Source organism: Coregonus clupeaformis, chromosome 4, assembly GCF_020615455.1.
Source record: "Coregonus clupeaformis isolate EN_2021a chromosome 4, ASM2061545v1, whole genome shotgun sequence".
NCBI lineage: Eukaryota > Metazoa > Chordata > Actinopteri > Salmoniformes > Salmonidae > Coregonus > Coregonus clupeaformis.
In genome coordinates this window covers 16,636,393-16,654,980 of record NC_059195.1, presented here as the reverse complement: position 1 = coordinate 16,654,980, position 18,588 = coordinate 16,636,393, and the positions used below count along the sequence as shown (strand labels likewise).

General features: G+C 42.1%; 1 protein-coding gene across 2 annotated transcripts in view; it reads right to left on the bottom strand.

Annotated features, from left to right (window-relative positions):
- LOC121552391 (calcium-binding mitochondrial carrier protein Aralar1-like) overlaps nucleotides 1–18,588 on the bottom strand; it is a 24,130-nt gene extending 5,542 nt beyond the window's left edge. The window contains exons 1-12 of one of the 2 annotated variants that reach the window (XM_041865292.2): nucleotides 18,384–18,588; nucleotides 17,780–17,833; nucleotides 15,125–15,267; nucleotides 13,735–13,850; nucleotides 12,854–12,993; nucleotides 8,404–8,544; nucleotides 8,157–8,295; nucleotides 5,766–5,859; nucleotides 5,135–5,219; nucleotides 3,911–3,995; nucleotides 1,056–1,214; nucleotides 121–173 (exon numbers count right to left, since the gene is read on the bottom strand). In XM_041865292.2, coding sequence (XP_041721226.1) covers nucleotides 121–173; nucleotides 1,056–1,214; nucleotides 3,911–3,995; nucleotides 5,135–5,219; nucleotides 5,766–5,859; nucleotides 8,157–8,295; nucleotides 8,404–8,544; nucleotides 12,854–12,993; nucleotides 13,735–13,850; nucleotides 15,125–15,267; nucleotides 17,780–17,833; nucleotides 18,384–18,395 — 1,221 coding nt within the window. In that variant the 5' untranslated portion in view covers nucleotides 18,396–18,588. Of the gene's footprint in view, nucleotides 1–120; nucleotides 174–1,055; nucleotides 1,215–3,910; nucleotides 3,996–5,134; nucleotides 5,220–5,765; nucleotides 5,860–8,156; nucleotides 8,296–8,397; nucleotides 8,545–12,853; nucleotides 12,994–13,734; nucleotides 13,851–15,124; nucleotides 15,268–17,779; nucleotides 17,834–18,383 lie in introns of both variants that reach the window. The other variant, XM_041865283.2, reaches the window with a different exon arrangement.

The following is an 18,588-nucleotide window of genomic DNA, read 5'->3' as shown; positions in this document are numbered from 1 at the left end:
GGAAGACGTATTGTATTTTCTGTGAGATGGTATTCATGTTCAACATACGAAGGGTACAACTTTTCCTTATTGTGCAATGAAAGTGAAGGCACTCTAAGGGAAATGATTGTAATGACTTACCGTGAGTTTGATAGCTTTCTCTGGGGCAACACCGATAAGCTGTGGTACGAGACCTGCAAAACAGTATTCATGGAGACCTTTTAGATTTCCTGTCAGAGGAAGACACTGACTGGAAATGAATGCATCCACTGACAGTCCCTACAATGAAATCAGCATGATTCTTGTCTGGGTAAAATAAACAATCAATATTTACAGATACGGCTGATACATCTGATGCACCAAACGACAATGCCTCCCATTCAAATGAACAAAAAGCTCAAATATGACACTGGCAGTTGTATGGGCTCAGCATTGTTGTGGCCTGATCCCAGTGTCGTGTGGAACAGAGAGAGCTGTGTGGCCCTGGTGGGAGGGGGGTCAGTGCTATAGCGCTGATAACCACTGTACTGTTTCACCGTCCGTCCTTCAGTGAGCCAGATAAACTTCTGAAGGAGCTAGTGAGTGACTCCTCATGGTATGCAGCCAGAAAACAGTCAAGCATGTCTGTCTCTCAGTCAATCCCCCTCTCATCAGTGTGGAAAGATAAAGAGGGAGGAAGGAGGACAGAGCAGAGAGGACTAACAAAGAGCTGCAGTGACGGAGGCAGCAGTAGATGGCAGTCTTGACTTCCTTCATCTGAGAGCCCTCTCACTGTGGGAGTTTTATATATCACAAGCCTTCAGCACCGTTATCACTACACTGGAAAACATGGATCTGACACTTCTACATGAGTTCTGTTTGCGTTTTTCCTCTGGGACGTTTTCAGCTAGCTAGGTAATGACAATGTGGCCCTCCATGGACTTGGTGAATTTAGAACATGAAGGCAAATGTTTCTGCTATTATGCAAACCATGCGGATGATGATCCTGGCAGAACAACATAACTTGTTTTGGAGGACCCGATGACCGTATCTAGCATTACATAATAGAAACCCATTCACCATGCTTTAGTTTATACCTCTGTAGAATCCAAAGAATCCCTCATATCGGAACACTTTCTTGGCACAGTCGAAGCTGTTCTTGTACATGAGCTCTCCTACGAAGGAGCTGGTGGAGCGCTGGTTCTGCATACGGGTCTTCACCAGATCAATGGGGTACACAGCGGTCGCACCCGTGGCTGAAAATCACACACCATCAACATACTGTATTCACACCATCAACATACTGTATTCACACCATCAACATACTGTATTCAAACCATCAACATACTGTATTCACACCATCAACATACTGTATTTACACCATCAACATACTGTATTTACACCATCAACATACTGTACACACACCATCAACATACTGTATTCACACCATCAACATACTCTTCTTGGTGATAATATTCTATGATCTTCATATATTCACAGCAAATATATGTATAATTATTTTAACTATTTAGCAGACAGTTTTTAGGTACTAAAGATTGGTTAGTATAGTATAGCTAAAGATTGGTGTTTTATTGTTTTGCTGTGGGCATATAAACAAGAACAACAGTCATTAGGCCCAGACAGAGTATTGACTATGGAGTCTGTGGGAGAGCCGTTGTGTAGATTGTGTCTATTGTCTGACGAGGCAGCCATGCAGCAGGTTTCCCTAAATGCAGCTCTTAGCCACAGCGGCTTGTCATGTCTTGTCTCTGACATCAAAGGCCTTGTAATGACTCTGGCTCTCAAGCATGCAAAGAGCTGACACCCTTCATCAGCAAGAGAGGTTGAGAAAGGTCTCATCATCGCCATGGAGAGGCACCGATTTCCCTCAACTGTCCATTGATCATTCAGAACTGATCACCTTCCTCAGCAGCTGGTTCAAAGACCCACAGCCCACAAAGACATAGGGTCTTAGGAAGTTGCATGTTGGTTGCACTCACACACACACACGCACATACAGTGGGGAAAAAAAGTATTTAGTCAGCCACCAATTGTGCAAGTTCTCCGACTTAAAAAGATGAGAGAGGCCTGTAATTTTCATCATAGGTACACGTCAACTATGACAGACAAAATGAGGAAAAGAAATCCAGAAAATCACATTGTAGGATCTTTAATGAATTTATTTGCTAATTATGGTGGAAAATAAGTATTTGGTCACCTACAAACAAGCAAGATTTCTGGCTCTCACAGACCTGTAACTTCTTCTTTAAGAGGCTCCTCTGTCCTCCACTCGTTACCTGTATTAATGGCACCTGTTTGAATTTGTTATCAGTATAAAAGACACCTGTCCACAACCTCAAACAGTCACACTCCAAACTCCACTATGGCCAAGACCAAAGAGCTGTCAAAGGACACCAGAAACAAAATTGTAGACCTGCACCAGGCTGGGAAGACTGAATCTGCAATAGGTAAGCAGCTTGGTTTGAAGAAATCAACTGTGGGAGCAATTATTAGGAAATGGAAGACATACAAGACCACTGATAATCTCCCTCGATCTGGGGCTCCACGCAAGATCTCACCCCGTGGGGTCAAAATGATCACAAGAACGGTGAGCAAAAATCCCAGAACCACACGGGGGGACCTAGTGAATGACCTGCAGAGAGCTGGGACCAAAGTAACAAAGCCTACCATCAGTAACACACTACGCCGCCAGGGACTCAAATCCTACAGTGCCAGACGTGTCCCCCTGCTTAAGCCAGTACATGTCCAGGCCCGTCTGAAGTTTATTAGAGTGCATTTGGATGATCCAGAAGAGGATTGGGAGAATGTCATATGGTCAGATGAAACCAAAATAGAACTTTTTGGTAAAAACTCAACTCGTCGTGTTTGGAGGACAAAGAATGCTGAGTTGCATTCAAAGAACACCATACCTACTGTGAAGCATGGGGGTGGAAACATCATGCTTTGGGGCTGTTTTTCTGCAAAGGGACCAGGACGACTTATCCGTGTAAAGGAAAGAATGATTGGGGCCATGTATCGTGAGATTTTGAGTGAAAACCTCCTTCCATCAGCAAGGGCATTGAAGATGAAATGTGGCTGGGTCTTTCAGCATGACAATGATCCCAAACACACCACCCTGGCAACGAAGGAGTGGCTTCGTAAGAAGCATTTCAAGGTCCTGGAGTGGCCTAGCCAGTCTCCAGATCTCAACCCCATAGAAAATCTTTGGAGGGAGTTGAAAGTCCGTGTTGCCCAGCGACAGCCCCAAAACATCACTGCTCTAGAGGAGATCTGCATGGAGGAATGGGCCAAAATACCAGCAACAGTGTGTGAAAACCTTGTGAAGACTTACAGAAAACATTTGACCTGTGTCATTGCCAACAAAGGGTATATAACAAAGTATTGAGAAACTTTTGTTATTGACCAAATACTTATTTTCCACCATAATTTGCAAATAAATTCATTAAAAATCCTACAATGTGATTTTCTGGATTTTTTTTCTCATTTTGTCTGTCATAGTTGACATGTACCTATGATGAAAATTACAGGCCTCTCTCATCTTTTTAAGTGGGAGAACTTGCACAATTGGTGGCTGACTAAATACTTTTTTTCCCCACTGTACATACACACTCTCTCTCTCTCTCTCTCTCTCTGTGTCTGTGCCTATCTCAATGGCTGTCATGTCAGAGGTTCCTTGTATCAGTTCCTCCCAGAGTAATTAGACAGAGATTCCATAGCGGTTCCGGAAGATTTGTGTCATTCCAAAGCTCCGGCTCCAAAGACAGCCTGGAGCCACCAGTGGCACAGCAGCACAATGCGGGAGCCTCAGATCAGAGCACCTCTCCCTGAAGCACAATGGGCAGACCCGGCCCCAGGGACTCAGTGCGCCAGTCTGACCAGCTTGGGTTACCCCTCAGTGGGCCGGGGGCTCTTCCGTAGACATGTCACTCACCTCCAGCGAGTGCGCCCAGACCGAACCTGTAAGCAGACTCTGCAGCCTGGAGCAAGACAGACCGATGTGGATCCCCGTGAGCTTGCTGTTGAGGGAGAAAAGACGGGAGATCAGAACACCAGGAATGAATCGACTTCTATTAAACTGTAGTGAACCAGATACATTGTGGAAAGAAAAATGTTATGGACCACTCAACAGAGGAGGGAAGCTATGGAATGTAGACATCTTGTCGTGGTATAAGTCTTATTCATAAGCCAGTATTGTATGTCACGACATAGACACTCTGGCTACGGATACAGTACTGTGTAGGAGAACTTTCCAGAACTATCCATTGATTACGATGAAGCTAGTGAGAGGTTGAAGGCCTCATGCTTAGTTGAATTTTTTTCAACTAAGCATAATTTTGTGTTATCTGCCTGATCTCTGGTTTTGTTCTTGATGTTGAAAGTGGAGCCCCTTTGTTTTCTCTGTGCTGCCGTGTAACAGCTTAATCCCACAAGCCTTTCCCATGTAGAGATACGTCTCTACATTAATTATTACACTGGCTAAGTAACAGTTGGAGTGTGTCTGCCCTCCTTGGTGTAGTGAGCAACATCTCCCAGATCAGGCCCATCCACCTCCCCAGCTGCTTTCACTGAAGGCAGCATGCTAATGAGATCGAGGCCTTGATCAAAGGGTTTAAGCAATTATCCTACTTCCACAAAGGGGCAGACCTGAGAACACCAACATGTTCTTGTCATTCCTTTTTCCCCAAAGCCACATTCCAGACCTCTGAGCTGAAGTCCCGGAGCGTGAGTGGACCAAGGCCTGACCACAGTCTGATTTACAGAGCTGTGTCGTTCGGAAAGATAGGAACTATTTCCGCCTCCTAGATCCACATCTCTCCAGCACTCTCACTGTGCTCCTAGCCTCCTACTCTAAACAGATTTAGCCAGATGCTCCACACACTAGCAGACTCCTGAAAAGCCATCCTGATAAAAGCTTCACAGATATGTGATTGTGTCTGATGTATATGTCCACACTGAATAAAATGGGACATGCTTTTATCCTAGGTGTTCATAATGCACATTCACAAAGAAAGAGAAAACATCAACCCTCTGCTAATTACGTCATCAAACACTCCCTTTTGTTGCGCTCTAATAAGAAAGCATAGTGGGAGAAGAAGGCATGCAGTAGATAAAAGGCAGCAGGTAACTCCATGTGGTCAGTCATTCAGCAGGGTACCTGTCTTTGGATCTCAGCCAGGTGGTATGGGAGTGCGCCCTCCTCCAATGGTGCTATCCTCTCGATGTCCGCCAAGTTGAGCTTTCTTAAGAACAGCAGGGGAGAATCACAACGTTACGCCAGGAAAACCAAACACAGCATCCCTCACACGGAGGTGATGCAAGATTTTCCACAGACATTTTACAGCCTTATAACTTGAGGTTATTGCAGCTTTAATATGAGTTTGTATACACAACAGACAAACAAAGCTGGATATATTCCCACAACTCAAGCAGTAAATAAAGCTGTCTTAATGCCAGTGATACACAGATATTCCTCACTGGCCCAACGCATCGTAAAGTCTGTATCCATGCTTACGTTTCTCTTGTAAATCAACCAGTGGAGCCACAGTTGTTAAACTGAATGGGCAATAACTTATAATTTACATCCAATAAATATAAATGTAATTTTTTTTCCATTCACAGATTCATCAGAAAAAGCTATTTACAATAAATGTGTTAGATATATTGAATTCATGTGGAGGACAGTAATTCAATATTTGGCCATGCAAAGGCCATGTTGTATGCGTGTGAGTAAAAAGCACAAAGCACCGGTGATGTGTCACTGAGACTGGAGAGAGTTTGAACCTTACCCAGAATGAGCGTGGAGACCAGAGAGCTGGTACAGGATGTCAATTTCCATTGGATTGATCTGACCAAACTTGTTGGCAGCACTAACAAACTCTTCTGTGGAACAATACGGAACAGAGGAAGGCATGTTATGTAAGAAAAACCAGGCAGGGGGTCACTTACTAAGACTAGGGATGTAGGGATACAGTGGGTGGGTAGACCTGCTGCAAGGGTAACCAACCACATCAGCAGTACACTGCAAAGGTGAAAGGGAAAATATAACATAAATAACTATCACTATCAGAACAGGTCAACTATCAATTCCACAGATCTAAGGGAACAGTCTAAACTAATACAGTGGGGGAAAAAAGTATTTAGTCAGCCACCAATTGTGCAAGTTCTCCCACTTAAAAAGATGAGAGAGGCCTGTAATTTTCATCATAGGTACACGTCAACTATGACAGACAAATTGAGGGAAAAAAATCCAGAAAATCACATTGTAGGATTTTTTATGAATTTATTTGCAAATTATGGTGGAAAATAAGTATTTGGTCACCTACAAACAAGCAAGATTTCTGGCTCTCACAGACCTGTAACTTCTTCTTTAAGAGGCTCCTCTGTCCTCCACTGCGTTACCTGTATTAATGGCACCTGTTTGAACTTGTTATCAGTATAAAAGACACCTGTCCACAACCTCAAACAGTCACACTCCAAACTCCACTATGGCCAAGATCAAAGAGCTGTCAAAGGACACCAGAAACAAAATTGTAGACCTGCACCAGGCTGGGAAGACTGAATCTGCAATAGGTAAGCAGCTTGGTTTGAAGAAATCAACTGTAGGAGCAATTATTAGGAAATGGAAGACATACAAGACCACTGATAATCTCCCTCGATCTGGGGCTCCACGCAAGATCTCACCCCGTGGGGTCAAAATTATCACAAGAACGGTGAGCAAAAATCCCAGAACCACACGGGGGGACCTAGTGAATGACCAACAGAGAGCTGGGACCAAAGTAACAAAGCCTACCATCAGTAACACACTACGCCGCCAGGGACTCAAATCCTGCAGTGCCAGACGTGTCCCCCTGCTTAAGCCAGTACATGTCCAGGCCCGTCTGAAGTTTGCTAGAGTGCATTTGGATGATCCAGAAGAGGATTGGGAGAATGTCATATGGTCAGATGAAACCTAAATATAACTTTTTGGTAAAAACTCAACTCGTCGTGTTTGGAGGACAAAGAATGCTGAGTTGCATCCAAAGAACACCATACCTACTGTGAAGCATGGGGGTGGAAACATCATGCTTTGGGGCTGTTTTTCTGCAAAGGGACCAGGACGACTTATCCGTGTAAAGGAAAGAATGATTGGGGCCATGTATCGTGAGATTTTGAGTGAAAACCTCCTTCCATCAGCAAGGGCATTGAAGATGAAACGTGGCTGGGTCTTTCAGCATGACAATGATCCCAAACACACCACCCGGGCAACGAAGGAGTGGCTTCGTAAGAAGCATTTCAAGGTCCTGGAGTGGCCTAGCCAGTCTCCAGATCTCAACCCCATAGAAAATCTTTGGAGGGAGTTGAAAGTCCGTGTTGCCCAGCGACAGCCCCAAAACATCACTGCTCTAGAGGAGATCTGCATGGAGGAATGGGCCAAAATACCAGCAACAGTGTGTGAAAGCCTTGTGAAGACTTACAGAAAACGTTTGACCTGTGTCATTGCCAACAAAGGGTATATAACAAAGTATTGAGAAACTTTTGTTATTGACCAAATACTTATTTTCCACCATAATTTGCAAATAAATTCATTAAAAATCCTACAATGTGATTTTCTGGATTTTTCTCTCTCATTTTGTCTGTCATAGTTGACGTGTACCTATGATGAAAATTACAGGCCTCTCTCATCTTTTTAAGTGGGAGAACTTGCACAATTGGTGGCTGACTAAATACGTTTTTCCCCCACTGTAAAACATAATATTACAGTGTTAATTGACCTTATTTACTTAGAGCTAAGGAAAAATTATATTGTGTTTCCTGACACCATTCTGTCAAGAGAGGTGAAACACCCATGATAGTACTGTACAGCCTCAGTTCATGTATGAAATCACATTTCCTCACTCTCAAATGAGGTATGAGCAGGAGTAGGCTACAAATGTAGAATCTTAATTTGATCACCCTGTTGCAAGAGGACTTTCCTGCAATGCCGGAAATTTTAAATTTGTAGTGTATTTGAGGTTTAAAAAGGCTTCTGAAGTTTGAAATTTCCACTTACAAATTTCAGACTTAATTTTCCTTCAATTTACCAACCCCTGTAAAAATGTATATTAATTATAATCCACACAATTATTCACATTTCCTGTTGCTGCAGGATTATATCCTGTTGTAGCAAACTTGCTCAAATTAAGATCCTACATGTGTACCTTTGGTGACGAGGGTATCCTTGTATGTGCCAGCTAGTGTGCTGTAGATCTTGCGGATCAGCTCCATGTTGTTAAGGAGGGCGTTGAAGGCATTGAAGTAGGAGAAGCTCACCATGTGGGAAGTGCTGCCTCCAGCCGCCTATGGAGAGAGGAACAGACACTGTGAGGTCTCCTCATGCACACAGTGCCCTTACAATAATCTAATGTTGAAACTGGGAAACCATAGCTGTCTCTAACTAACTGAGACCAGGTTCTCCTCCACAAAGGGGGTGAGCATATGGTGGCGGATGGTGGCCATGATGTCGCTGAAGTCCATGGCAGAGATGGTACCAATCTTGCTCTTATCCTTCTGGGCAAACGCCTGGCGGGCATGCTCCAACTGCAGCTCCTACATTGAGAGGAAAGGGTATAAGTTTGAACAAAATATACAAAGAGCAGGCTCCTGTGACATAAACGCATTAAATTAACTTGGATGAAATGGAACATTGGAAAAAAACATGACATCATGTTGGACGATGTCGGACGCAGTTTGGCGCATGTGGAAGCATTAGATGTGACAGTGTTAGACCCTGGCTCTTGTAATCATCGCTGTCTCTCAGGAGTCTAATAAAAACCATGTCCCCCTGAAGTCTGATCCCAGGCCTGTGCAGGACAGCAGGCAGGTGTGTCGGGAGGAGCACAGGGATGATTCAATAGGACAGCCATGCAATCAGAGGGGAAGCAGGGGGGCCACTGCCCCAGGGTCAGCTCTGCTGTCAAAGCTGATCACATAATAGCAGCGGATACTTCTCATCTATATACATAACTCATTGTGCCATAACAGAAAACAGTGCATCATGGTAACTTTTTATACTATACACTTTTACTCCATATCTTGTAAGAGTTGGGGATTACTTTGATACCCAAATGCAGGTACAGATGTAGGATCTTAATTCAAGCCAGTTTGCTACAGCAGGAAAATAGTCCTGCAGCAACAGGAAATGTGGATTATAATAAATTGACATTTTTTGTAGGGGCTGATACACTTTTCGTTAAGTTAAATCAAGTCTGACATTTTAAAGTGGAAATTACAAACTTTAGAAAGACCTTTTAAACCTCAAATACACTACAAGTTTGCATTTCCTGCTGTGCAGGAAAATTCTCAGCAACAAAAGAGTGATCAAATTAAGATCTGTACAGTACTTGGATGCTGCACTAAAGATGGATACTGTAGCACATAAGACCCACACTACAGGCGCTGTTTACTTTCCTTGTATACTAACAGTTATGTTTTTTAATTCCAGTTAGACTGGAACAATGTAACCTCCAGAAGGTGGAAGGACATATTCTGTTAAAAAATGCACTAAACTTTCAGCAGTTTTGTTTATGACTATGTTAGATTTAGCTGAATCACATTCAAGAATGTATTAGCTGGAAACAATGTTACAAAACATCAGCAGAGAAATAACAGCTAAACCAAATGTTGGTTTGAATGAAAAGGTCACACACAAGAGTCCTTGTGCGCTGGTGGGAACCCTTAGTCAACCATGATCCACCGCAAACTGCTGAGGCTTTACACACAGTAGAGTAGTGGAACCACAGCCAAGCCATTCCAACTCCCAGACCACCCTGCTCATCATCTGAGCCCACAAACCCCTTCACTCCAAACAAGCTACGTCCACAGCCATACAGTGGCTTGCGAAAGTATTCACCCCCCTTGGCATTTTTTCTATTTTGTTGCCTTACAACCTGGAATTAAAATAGATTTTTTTGGGGTTTGTTTCATTTGATTTACACAACATGCCTACCACTACCACCATATTTTTTATTGTGAAACAAACAAGAAATAAGACAAAAAAACAGAAAACTTGAGCGTGCATAACTATTCACCCCCCCCAAAGTCAATACTTTGTAGAGCCACGTTTTACAGCAATTACAGCTGCAAGTCTCTTGGGGTATGTCTCTATAAGCTTGTCACATCTAGCCACTGGGATTTTTGCCCAGTGGCCAAAAAGCTCAATTTTAGTCTCATCTGACCAGAGTACCTTCTTCCATATGTTTGGGGAGTCTCCCACATGCCTTTTTGCGAACACCAAACGTGTTAGCTTATTTTTTTCTTTAAGCAATGGCTTTTTTCTGGCCACTCTTCCGTAAACCCCAGCTCTGTGGAGTGTACGGCTTAAAGTAGTCCTATGGACAGATACTCCAATCTCCACTGTGGAGCTTTGCAGCTCCTTCAGGGTTATCTTTGGTCTCTTTGTTGCCTCTCTGATTAATGCCCTCCTTGCCTGGTCCGTGAGTTTTGGTGGGCAGCCCTCTCTTGGCAGGTTTGTTGTGGTGCCATATTCTTTCCATTTCTTAATAATGGATTTAATGGTGCTCCGTGGGATGTTCAAAGTTTTGGATATTTTTTTATAACCCAACCCTGATCTGTACTTCTCCACAACTTTGTCCCTGACCTGTTTGGAGAGCTCCTTGGTCTTCATGGTGCCGCTTGCTTGGTGGTGCCCCTTGCTTAGTGGTGTTGCAGACTCTGGGGCCTTTCAGAACAGGTGTATATATACTGAGATCATGTGACAGATCATGTGACACTTAGATTGCACACAGGTGGACTCTATTCAACTAATTATGTGACTTCTGAAGGTAATTGGTTGCACCAGATCTTATTTAGGGGCTTCATAGCAAAGGGGGTGAATACATATGCACGCACCACTTTTCCATTATTTATTTTTTTGATTTTTTTTAAACAAGTTCTTTTTTTCATTTCACTTCACCAATTTGGACTATTTTGTGTATGTCCATTACATGAAATCCAAATAAAAATCCATTTAAATTACAGGTTGTAATGCAACAAAATAGGAAAAAACGCCAAGGGGGATGAATACTTTTGCAAGGCACTGTACTACTGGCTTTATGGCTCATATAATACTCACATACAGTGGGGGAAAAAAGTATTTAGTCAGCCACCAATTGTGCAAGTTCTCCCACTTAAAAAGATGAGAGAGGCCTGTAATTTTCATCATAGGTACACGTCAACTATGACAGACAAAATTAGAATTTTTTTCTCTAGAAAATCACATTGTAGGATTTTTAATGAATTTATTTGCAAATTATGGTGGAAAATAAGTATTTGGTCAATAACAAAAGTTTCTCAATACTTTGTTATATACCCTTTGTTGGCAATGACACAGGTCAAACGTTTTCTGTAAGTCTTCACAAGGCTTTCACACACTGTTGCTGGTATTTTGGCCCATTCCTCCATGCAGATCTCCTCTAGAGCAGTGATGTTTTGGGGCTGTCGCTGGGCAACACGGACTTTCAACTCCCTCCAAAGATTTTCTATGGGGTTGAGATCTGGAGACTGGCTAGGCCACTCCAGGACCTTGAAATGCTTCTTACGAAGCCACTCCTTCGTTGCCCGGGCGGTGTGTTTGGGATCATTGTCATGCTGAAAGACCCAGCCACGTTTCATCTTCAATGCCCTTGCTGATGGAAGGAGGTTTTCACTCAAAATAGCATGATACATGGCCCCATTCATTCTTTCCTTTACACGGATCAGTCGTCCTGGTCCCTTTGCAGAAAAACAGCCCCAAAGCATGATGTTTCCACCCCCATGCTTCACAGTAGGTATGGTGTTCTTTGGATGCAACTCGGCATTCTTTGTCCTCCAAACACGACGAGTTGAGTTTTTACCAAAAAGTTATATTTTGGTTTCATCTGACCATATGACATTCTCCCAATCCTTTTCTGGATCATCCAAATGCACTCTAGCAAACTTCAGATGGGCCTGGACATGTACTGGCTTAAGCAGGGGGACACGTCTGGCACTGCAGGATTTGAGTCCCTGGCGGCGTAGTGTGTTACTGATGGTAGGCTTTGTTACTTTGGTCCCAGCTCTCTGCAGGTCATTCACTAGGTCCCCCCGTGTGGTTCTGGGATTTTTGCTCACCGTTCTTGTGATCATTTTGACCCCACGGGGTGAGATCTTGCGTGGAGCCCCAGATCGAGGGAGATTATCAGTGGTCTTGTATGTCTTCCATTTCCTAATAATTGCTCCCACAGTTGATTTCTTCAAACCAAGCTGCTTACCTATTGCAGATTCAGTCTTCCCAGCCTGGTGCAGGTCTACAATTTTGTTTCTGGTGTCCTTTGACAGCTCTTTGGTCTTGGCCATAGTGGAGTTTGGAGTGTGACTGTTTGAGGTTGTGGACAGGTGTATTTTATACTGATAACAAGTTCAAACAGGTGCCATTAATACAGGTAACGAGTGGAGGACAGAGGAGCCTCTTAAAGAAGAAGTTACAGGTCTGTGAGAGCCAGAAATATTGCTTGTTTGTAGGTGACCAAATACTTATTTTCCACCATAATTTGCAAATAAATTCATTAAAAATCCTACAATGTGATTTTCTGGATTTTTTTTCTCATTTTGTCTGTCATAGTTGACGTGTACCTATGATGAATTACAGGCCTCTCTCATCTTTTTAAGTGGGAGAACTTGCACAATTGGTGGCTGACTAAATACATTTTTCCCCCACTGTACATAGCCCTCCCTGTTTTGGTGATTACTTATACTTGTTACAGCTTCAATACGTTACATAATGGTGTGTTTATTATGCTATTATAATCCGCCCATGTCTACCTAAACCATGATAGAAAAATTGCCTCCAACATTTGTACTGTTCATAAGGTGGCTGGTAATGTCCATGCCTATACAGTACCTGCAGAAACTGAGTGAACTCCAGGTAGCTGAGATTCTTCTTTCTGTCATTGCCAAAGTGTAGCCTGATGAACTCACAGTCCCAGTTGAAGGGGATGTGGTGGTGCACTGTGGTCTGGCTGAAGATGTCCCGCACATTGGCTGCCAAATGAAAGATTGATGAGTAACATCAAGAGATTGAAAGAAAAACAAAAAACATACAATATATGTCCTTATCTCATTTCTGGGAACCTACAAATCCAGTCGATATGCACAGAGGGGGAATATGGCCTTGCTGACAATCCCATCGCCATCATGTTGTGTGAGTTCTAAGCATATCTAGGACACTGTGTCTGAGCACTGCCTTCATTTTCTATCGCCTTCATGGGGACCCGTGCTGCACAATGAGCATTGCAACCACTCTTTTGTCCTGTAAAGATGTGACTTGTTATGATGTGGTATTACCCACAGCTCTCTCAGAGCTGAGACTATTCTTCGCTTAGACGACACCTCTAGAATAGAAGCTGCTGACTGACCAACCCTATACTACTCTGCAGTCTCCAGAAGCCCAGTATAGAGAGACACACTAGCGCACAAACTGAATAAACACTAAGCACACATGCGAGACCTACATTCATTTTCTACACTGAAAACAGCTATACAGCACCTTATTGCACAAGGTCCTTAGTTATACATGAGATATATTCATCTTATATCATCCACTTCTTACATAGAAATGGGTCTTGCACAATGGGAAAGTGTATGGTCATTGCCCCTAGGTAAACGCTCTACTGATGCTGTGCCCATTAGCTATGACATGATTATGACATGAAACAGACAGGACTGGGATGCAACAGGACAGCCATCCACACACCAGGTCATTGGGCATCCCCATGTACATACCAAATGAGATGTCCCCTGTGCCAGTCTTGTCAAACAACTGAAAGGCAACTATGAAAAGGGCATCTGGGACACACAGAACCGATTCAAAGGCCAGAAACTCCTGGAAAGAGATCAGTCTGTTTGGACAAGAAAGAAAGAGTACTATCTGAAAAAATGACATTTCTCTGCAAATTCAAAGGTACATCAGGAACCCTAACTTCATTTGAGCACACAAATAACTGTAGCCTACCTGTATCATTTACATAAAAGTGAGCAAAAGCAACAGTCGTTAAAACAACCACTTTTAGATGTTGGAGCATTTTCTTTTCAAGAAAAGGTCAAGTGCTGTATAACTATTTATTTGACCCATGTTTATAATATGCTCTACAGTCTATGGTGTGGATAGGAACGTGCTGTTTAGTTTTATTTAAACGAGATGCTATCTCCAGTCTTTGGCATTATGCAAATAATACGTCCGCTTATCTTATCAGGTAGATATTCAATAAAAACAAACATGGGGTGTTAAACAACTGATGAAGATGGCTATTCAGGCAATGTGAACAACCTTGTGATTAATCATTAATCACTTTCTCCATGTGACTGATTTCTCTTTACTACTCCTTGTCTACACCAATACAGATGTAGGATCTTAATTTGAGCCAGTTTGCTACAGCAGGATAATCCTGCAGCAACAGGAAATGTGAATTTTTATGTGGATTATAATTAATGGAAATTTTTTGTAGGGGTTGATACATTTTTCATTAGGGAAAATCAGGTCTGAAATTTCAAAGTGGAAGTTATTAACTTCAGAAGCCTTTTTAAACCTCAAATACACTACAAGTTTTACATTTCCTGAATTGCAGGAAAGTTCTCCTGCAACAGTGTGGTCAAATTAAGATCCTATATCTGTTCACGTAACATTTAGAACCACATTGTGTGTATCACATGGTTACATTGGGATCTTGTAGGTAGTGAAACAGTCATCAAAATGTTAGTTTGACCCTTTTTTTCTTTAAAAAATCTCAATTCCATTTCCGCTGTATGATGTCTTGTAGAAACTCTTGTTAACCCCTTCTATATCAGGGTCACTAATGTTGAGGATCATCTATTTTTTTTTATATAACCTTTATTTAACCAGGTAAGCCAGTTGAGAACAAGTTCTCATTTACAACTGCGACCTGGCCAAGATAAAGCAAAGCAGTGCGATAAAAACAACAACACAGAGTTACATATGGGGTAAACAAAACATAAAGTCAAAAATACAACAGAAAATATATATACAGTGTGTGCGAATGTAGTAAGTTATGGAGGTAAGGCAATAAATAGGCCATAGTGCAAAATAGTTACAATTTCGTATTAACACTGGAATGATAAATGTGCAAAAGATGACACGTAGTGGAAGTAGACTTACCCATCCTTGCTGGTGTCAGCTACTCCAGCGATCAGCTGCACAGTCTTCCGGTTGTGGTCCGGCTGGTTGTGCAGACCCAGGAAGTTCTGCACAAAGTCCCTGGGGGACATGTAATGCTCCCCATCCTCAACCACACTGGCATGCTGAAGGGAGACAAAAGACCCAGATGAGTGTAAAATGTAAATGCTCAGAAACTCAATACAAACTCATACTCATACAAAACTCCATGCCTGGAGTCACTTTCCCAACACAGCCTTTCTTTGCGTTATATCACAGTTATATCACACCTACTGTATCTGACAACACTTACAGTTAACTTTACTTCTGACAATAGTGTGTCTGTGTTTCTATCTTGATTTTGTCTCCATAGTTATACTTATTTTGATTTATATTATGTGCTTCTAGACATTCCATCAATGCTAGGCAAAAATACCATAGTTCAAAAACAATCTAGTTCTTGCAATTCATTGTGTTCTAGTAATTTATTTGAGTTGTTCAGTGAATAAACAGATAGAGAACTTCAGCTACTTGCTTTCAAAACACTTCAATAAAGTTTCAAGATGTATTATTACCTCCTAGAGAGAAATTGGTTATTCTTTTATGTTCTTTTTTTTTACCCACAATGACACAGCACAAGCTGTAGTGTAGCAAGTCATCAAGGCAACAAAGCTTCACAAACCACTATCATGTTAAGTGTCACAATCATGTATGGAGATAAGTGCAGTGCAGTATATTATATTTCATATACAATATGGGATGTTGTAAGTACAATGTAATAGATAAGTACTAGAGCAGCGTATAATGATATGTGACATTAGGGCTTCAGCTGTGGCATTGCAAGGGACTGCCAAGTCATCTGAAAAATGTATTTCTAAATTAAGACACAGACAGTTATAATCAAATCCATTTATAACTTTACACATACATTTACATTTTAGTCATTTAGCAGACGCTCTTATCCAGAGTGACTTACAGTTAGTGAGTGCATACATTTTGATACTGGCCCCCCATGGGAAACGAACCCACAACCCTGGCGTTGCAAGTGCCATGCTCTACCAACTGAGCTACAGGGGACTAATGTGCATTGAATGCATGTGCACTGCTTAGAAAGAGAATAGGAACAGCATTTTTAGCACTGGTGGTGCTAAAACTGACCTCTCGTCTAGGCTTTAGAAAATGAAAGGTCAGTTTTGGAGTCAGGGTTGGGTTACAAGCTGGAACAGAGATAGCTCAGGAAACACAAGCACTGCATGAACTGGCAGCATAAAGGCCAGGCTCTGGGTATACAGCCAAGCACAGGGAGAGAGAGGGAGTGAGCAAGAGCGAAAGAGAGAGAGAGAGAGAGGGAGAGAGAGAGAGAGAGAGAGAGAGAGAGAGAGAGAGAGAGAGAGAGAGAGAGAGAGAGAGAGAGAGAGAGAGAGAGAGGGGGGGGGGGGGGTCAGAGGGAGTGAGAGAGTGAGAGAGTGAAAAATAAAAGAAGAAAGAGTGAGAGACAGTAAAAGAGAGAGAAAGAAAGAGACCTTTACAAAGACTGCATTTGAGACCACATCTCACTGCACACTCTTGAGTTAATGTTTTAAGTGAAAGTATTAATTCCAACCAATTTATTAACCCATTTATTCACTACATCATTTGGCATCAATTTATCTTCACAACAAGCCTCAAGTGCTTCTTGATCAGATTAGGCAGGTTGGACAAAATGGCCCTTTCATCCATTAATTAACTAGCTATTTCAGTGTGATATGTTTATTACTAATTAAAGGTGCATATTAAAACAGCTATGCCTAATATTAATTACAGGTGCATATTAAAACAGCTATGCCTAATATTAATTACAGGTGCATATTAAAACAGCTATGCCTAATATTAATTGGGGTGCTTTCAGAATTAATCAATGCAGTGTTGTATGAAGAAAGAAGAAGGTCCTAAAATAGTACTAGGTCAAATAAGGAGTCCCTCCCTGGTGCTGTCTGTTGCAAGAAACATGTTTACACTCCTAACAATGGCCTAGCAGCCTTCTGCTTGTTACTATGTGTGACTTTGTAAAGCACAAGAACACATGTTTGAAATGATTTGCAAAAACATCTGTATCTTCCAGACATCTGAAGATCCAAGTAAATGTCACACCCTAAAAGAAGTCAGGCAAGGAGAAATTCCTTGGTGAAGGTGATCCAGAATTAGTCCAAGCATTTGTGTGACCTTTCCTTGTAGTATTGAACAGTAGAGGCAGCACACTCAAGTGTATCTCTCTCTCGCTCTCTCTCTGTGTGTGTGTGTGTGTGTATGTGTGAGTGTGTGTGTTTGTGTGTGTGTGTGTGTGTGTGCATGTATGTGTGTGTGTGTGTGTGTGTGTGTGTCGTGTGTGTGTGTGTGTGTGTGTGTGTGTGTGTGTGTGTGTGTGTGTGTGTGTGTGTGTGTGTGTGTGTGTGAGAGAGAGAGAGAGAGAGAGAGAGAGAGTTAAATGATGGTCTCAGTAGCTTTTCCATAATGTAGCTTTGCCTTACAATCTAGGTTATCATTAAAGACAATAAATTAAAAGCTGCATGCTCTTTTCATTCATCCAAGAACAGCTGCATTTAAAGAATCAAAGAATATAAATAATGACTATTTTAGTGCCATAGCAATATTGGGACCACTTGTGAATGACAGTCTTACCTTCAGAAATATAGTCCTCAGCTCATTGGAATCGCCTCTTGCGGTTGTTTCCACCTAAAATATACAGTTGGAGTCATCAAATCCAAACCTTGATGAATCTGGTAATACAATGACAGTATGAGAATTCCATAGGACGCAACGACACTGCATAGGCTACAATATAATAAAATAATTAGTGCGGAGACAGCAATCGGTTGCTTGTCTTTGAAGGTTCGATGTTTGAAAAATCAGTAATAGGCTACAGGACTCGTAGTCTACAGTTGAATATCAGCCCTGCCACCAGCAACATGGTCGCCTTTGCTATTTTCATTACTGAACCGCCTACTCGACCTTCACCACAATAAACGTGCTATACAATAAAAGTAGCGGAATAACTTCCATTAGATCAATAAACAATACACTGTAACAAGGTAAACATTACTCAATTATCTCTCCAAGGCCGACGTGCCCACGAAAAGATGCTGAAAGATGACCATTCTGTTCGTAAAAAAAAAGTATATAATATATGCGTCCGCATCGGTAAACTAGCGTCCATATCCAATATAAATAAACCGTTTAAATACAAGTAATATTAATTTCTTATAAGAAATATTGACGGAGTCACCTTGACCGCCATGCTGAGTGTGACGTCACGTTGACTAGCAGTGCAGGCGCTTGGCTACTGTAGCCTATGATTCGGAGATGACAGCATGACAATATTGAAGAAGACCTCAATGACAATGTATTTTAGGCAATACTGTAGCCTCGTACTGTAGCGTCGTGCTTTGCCTGTTGACGAGATACAGTGCAATGGGAGTGTTGCCAGCTGT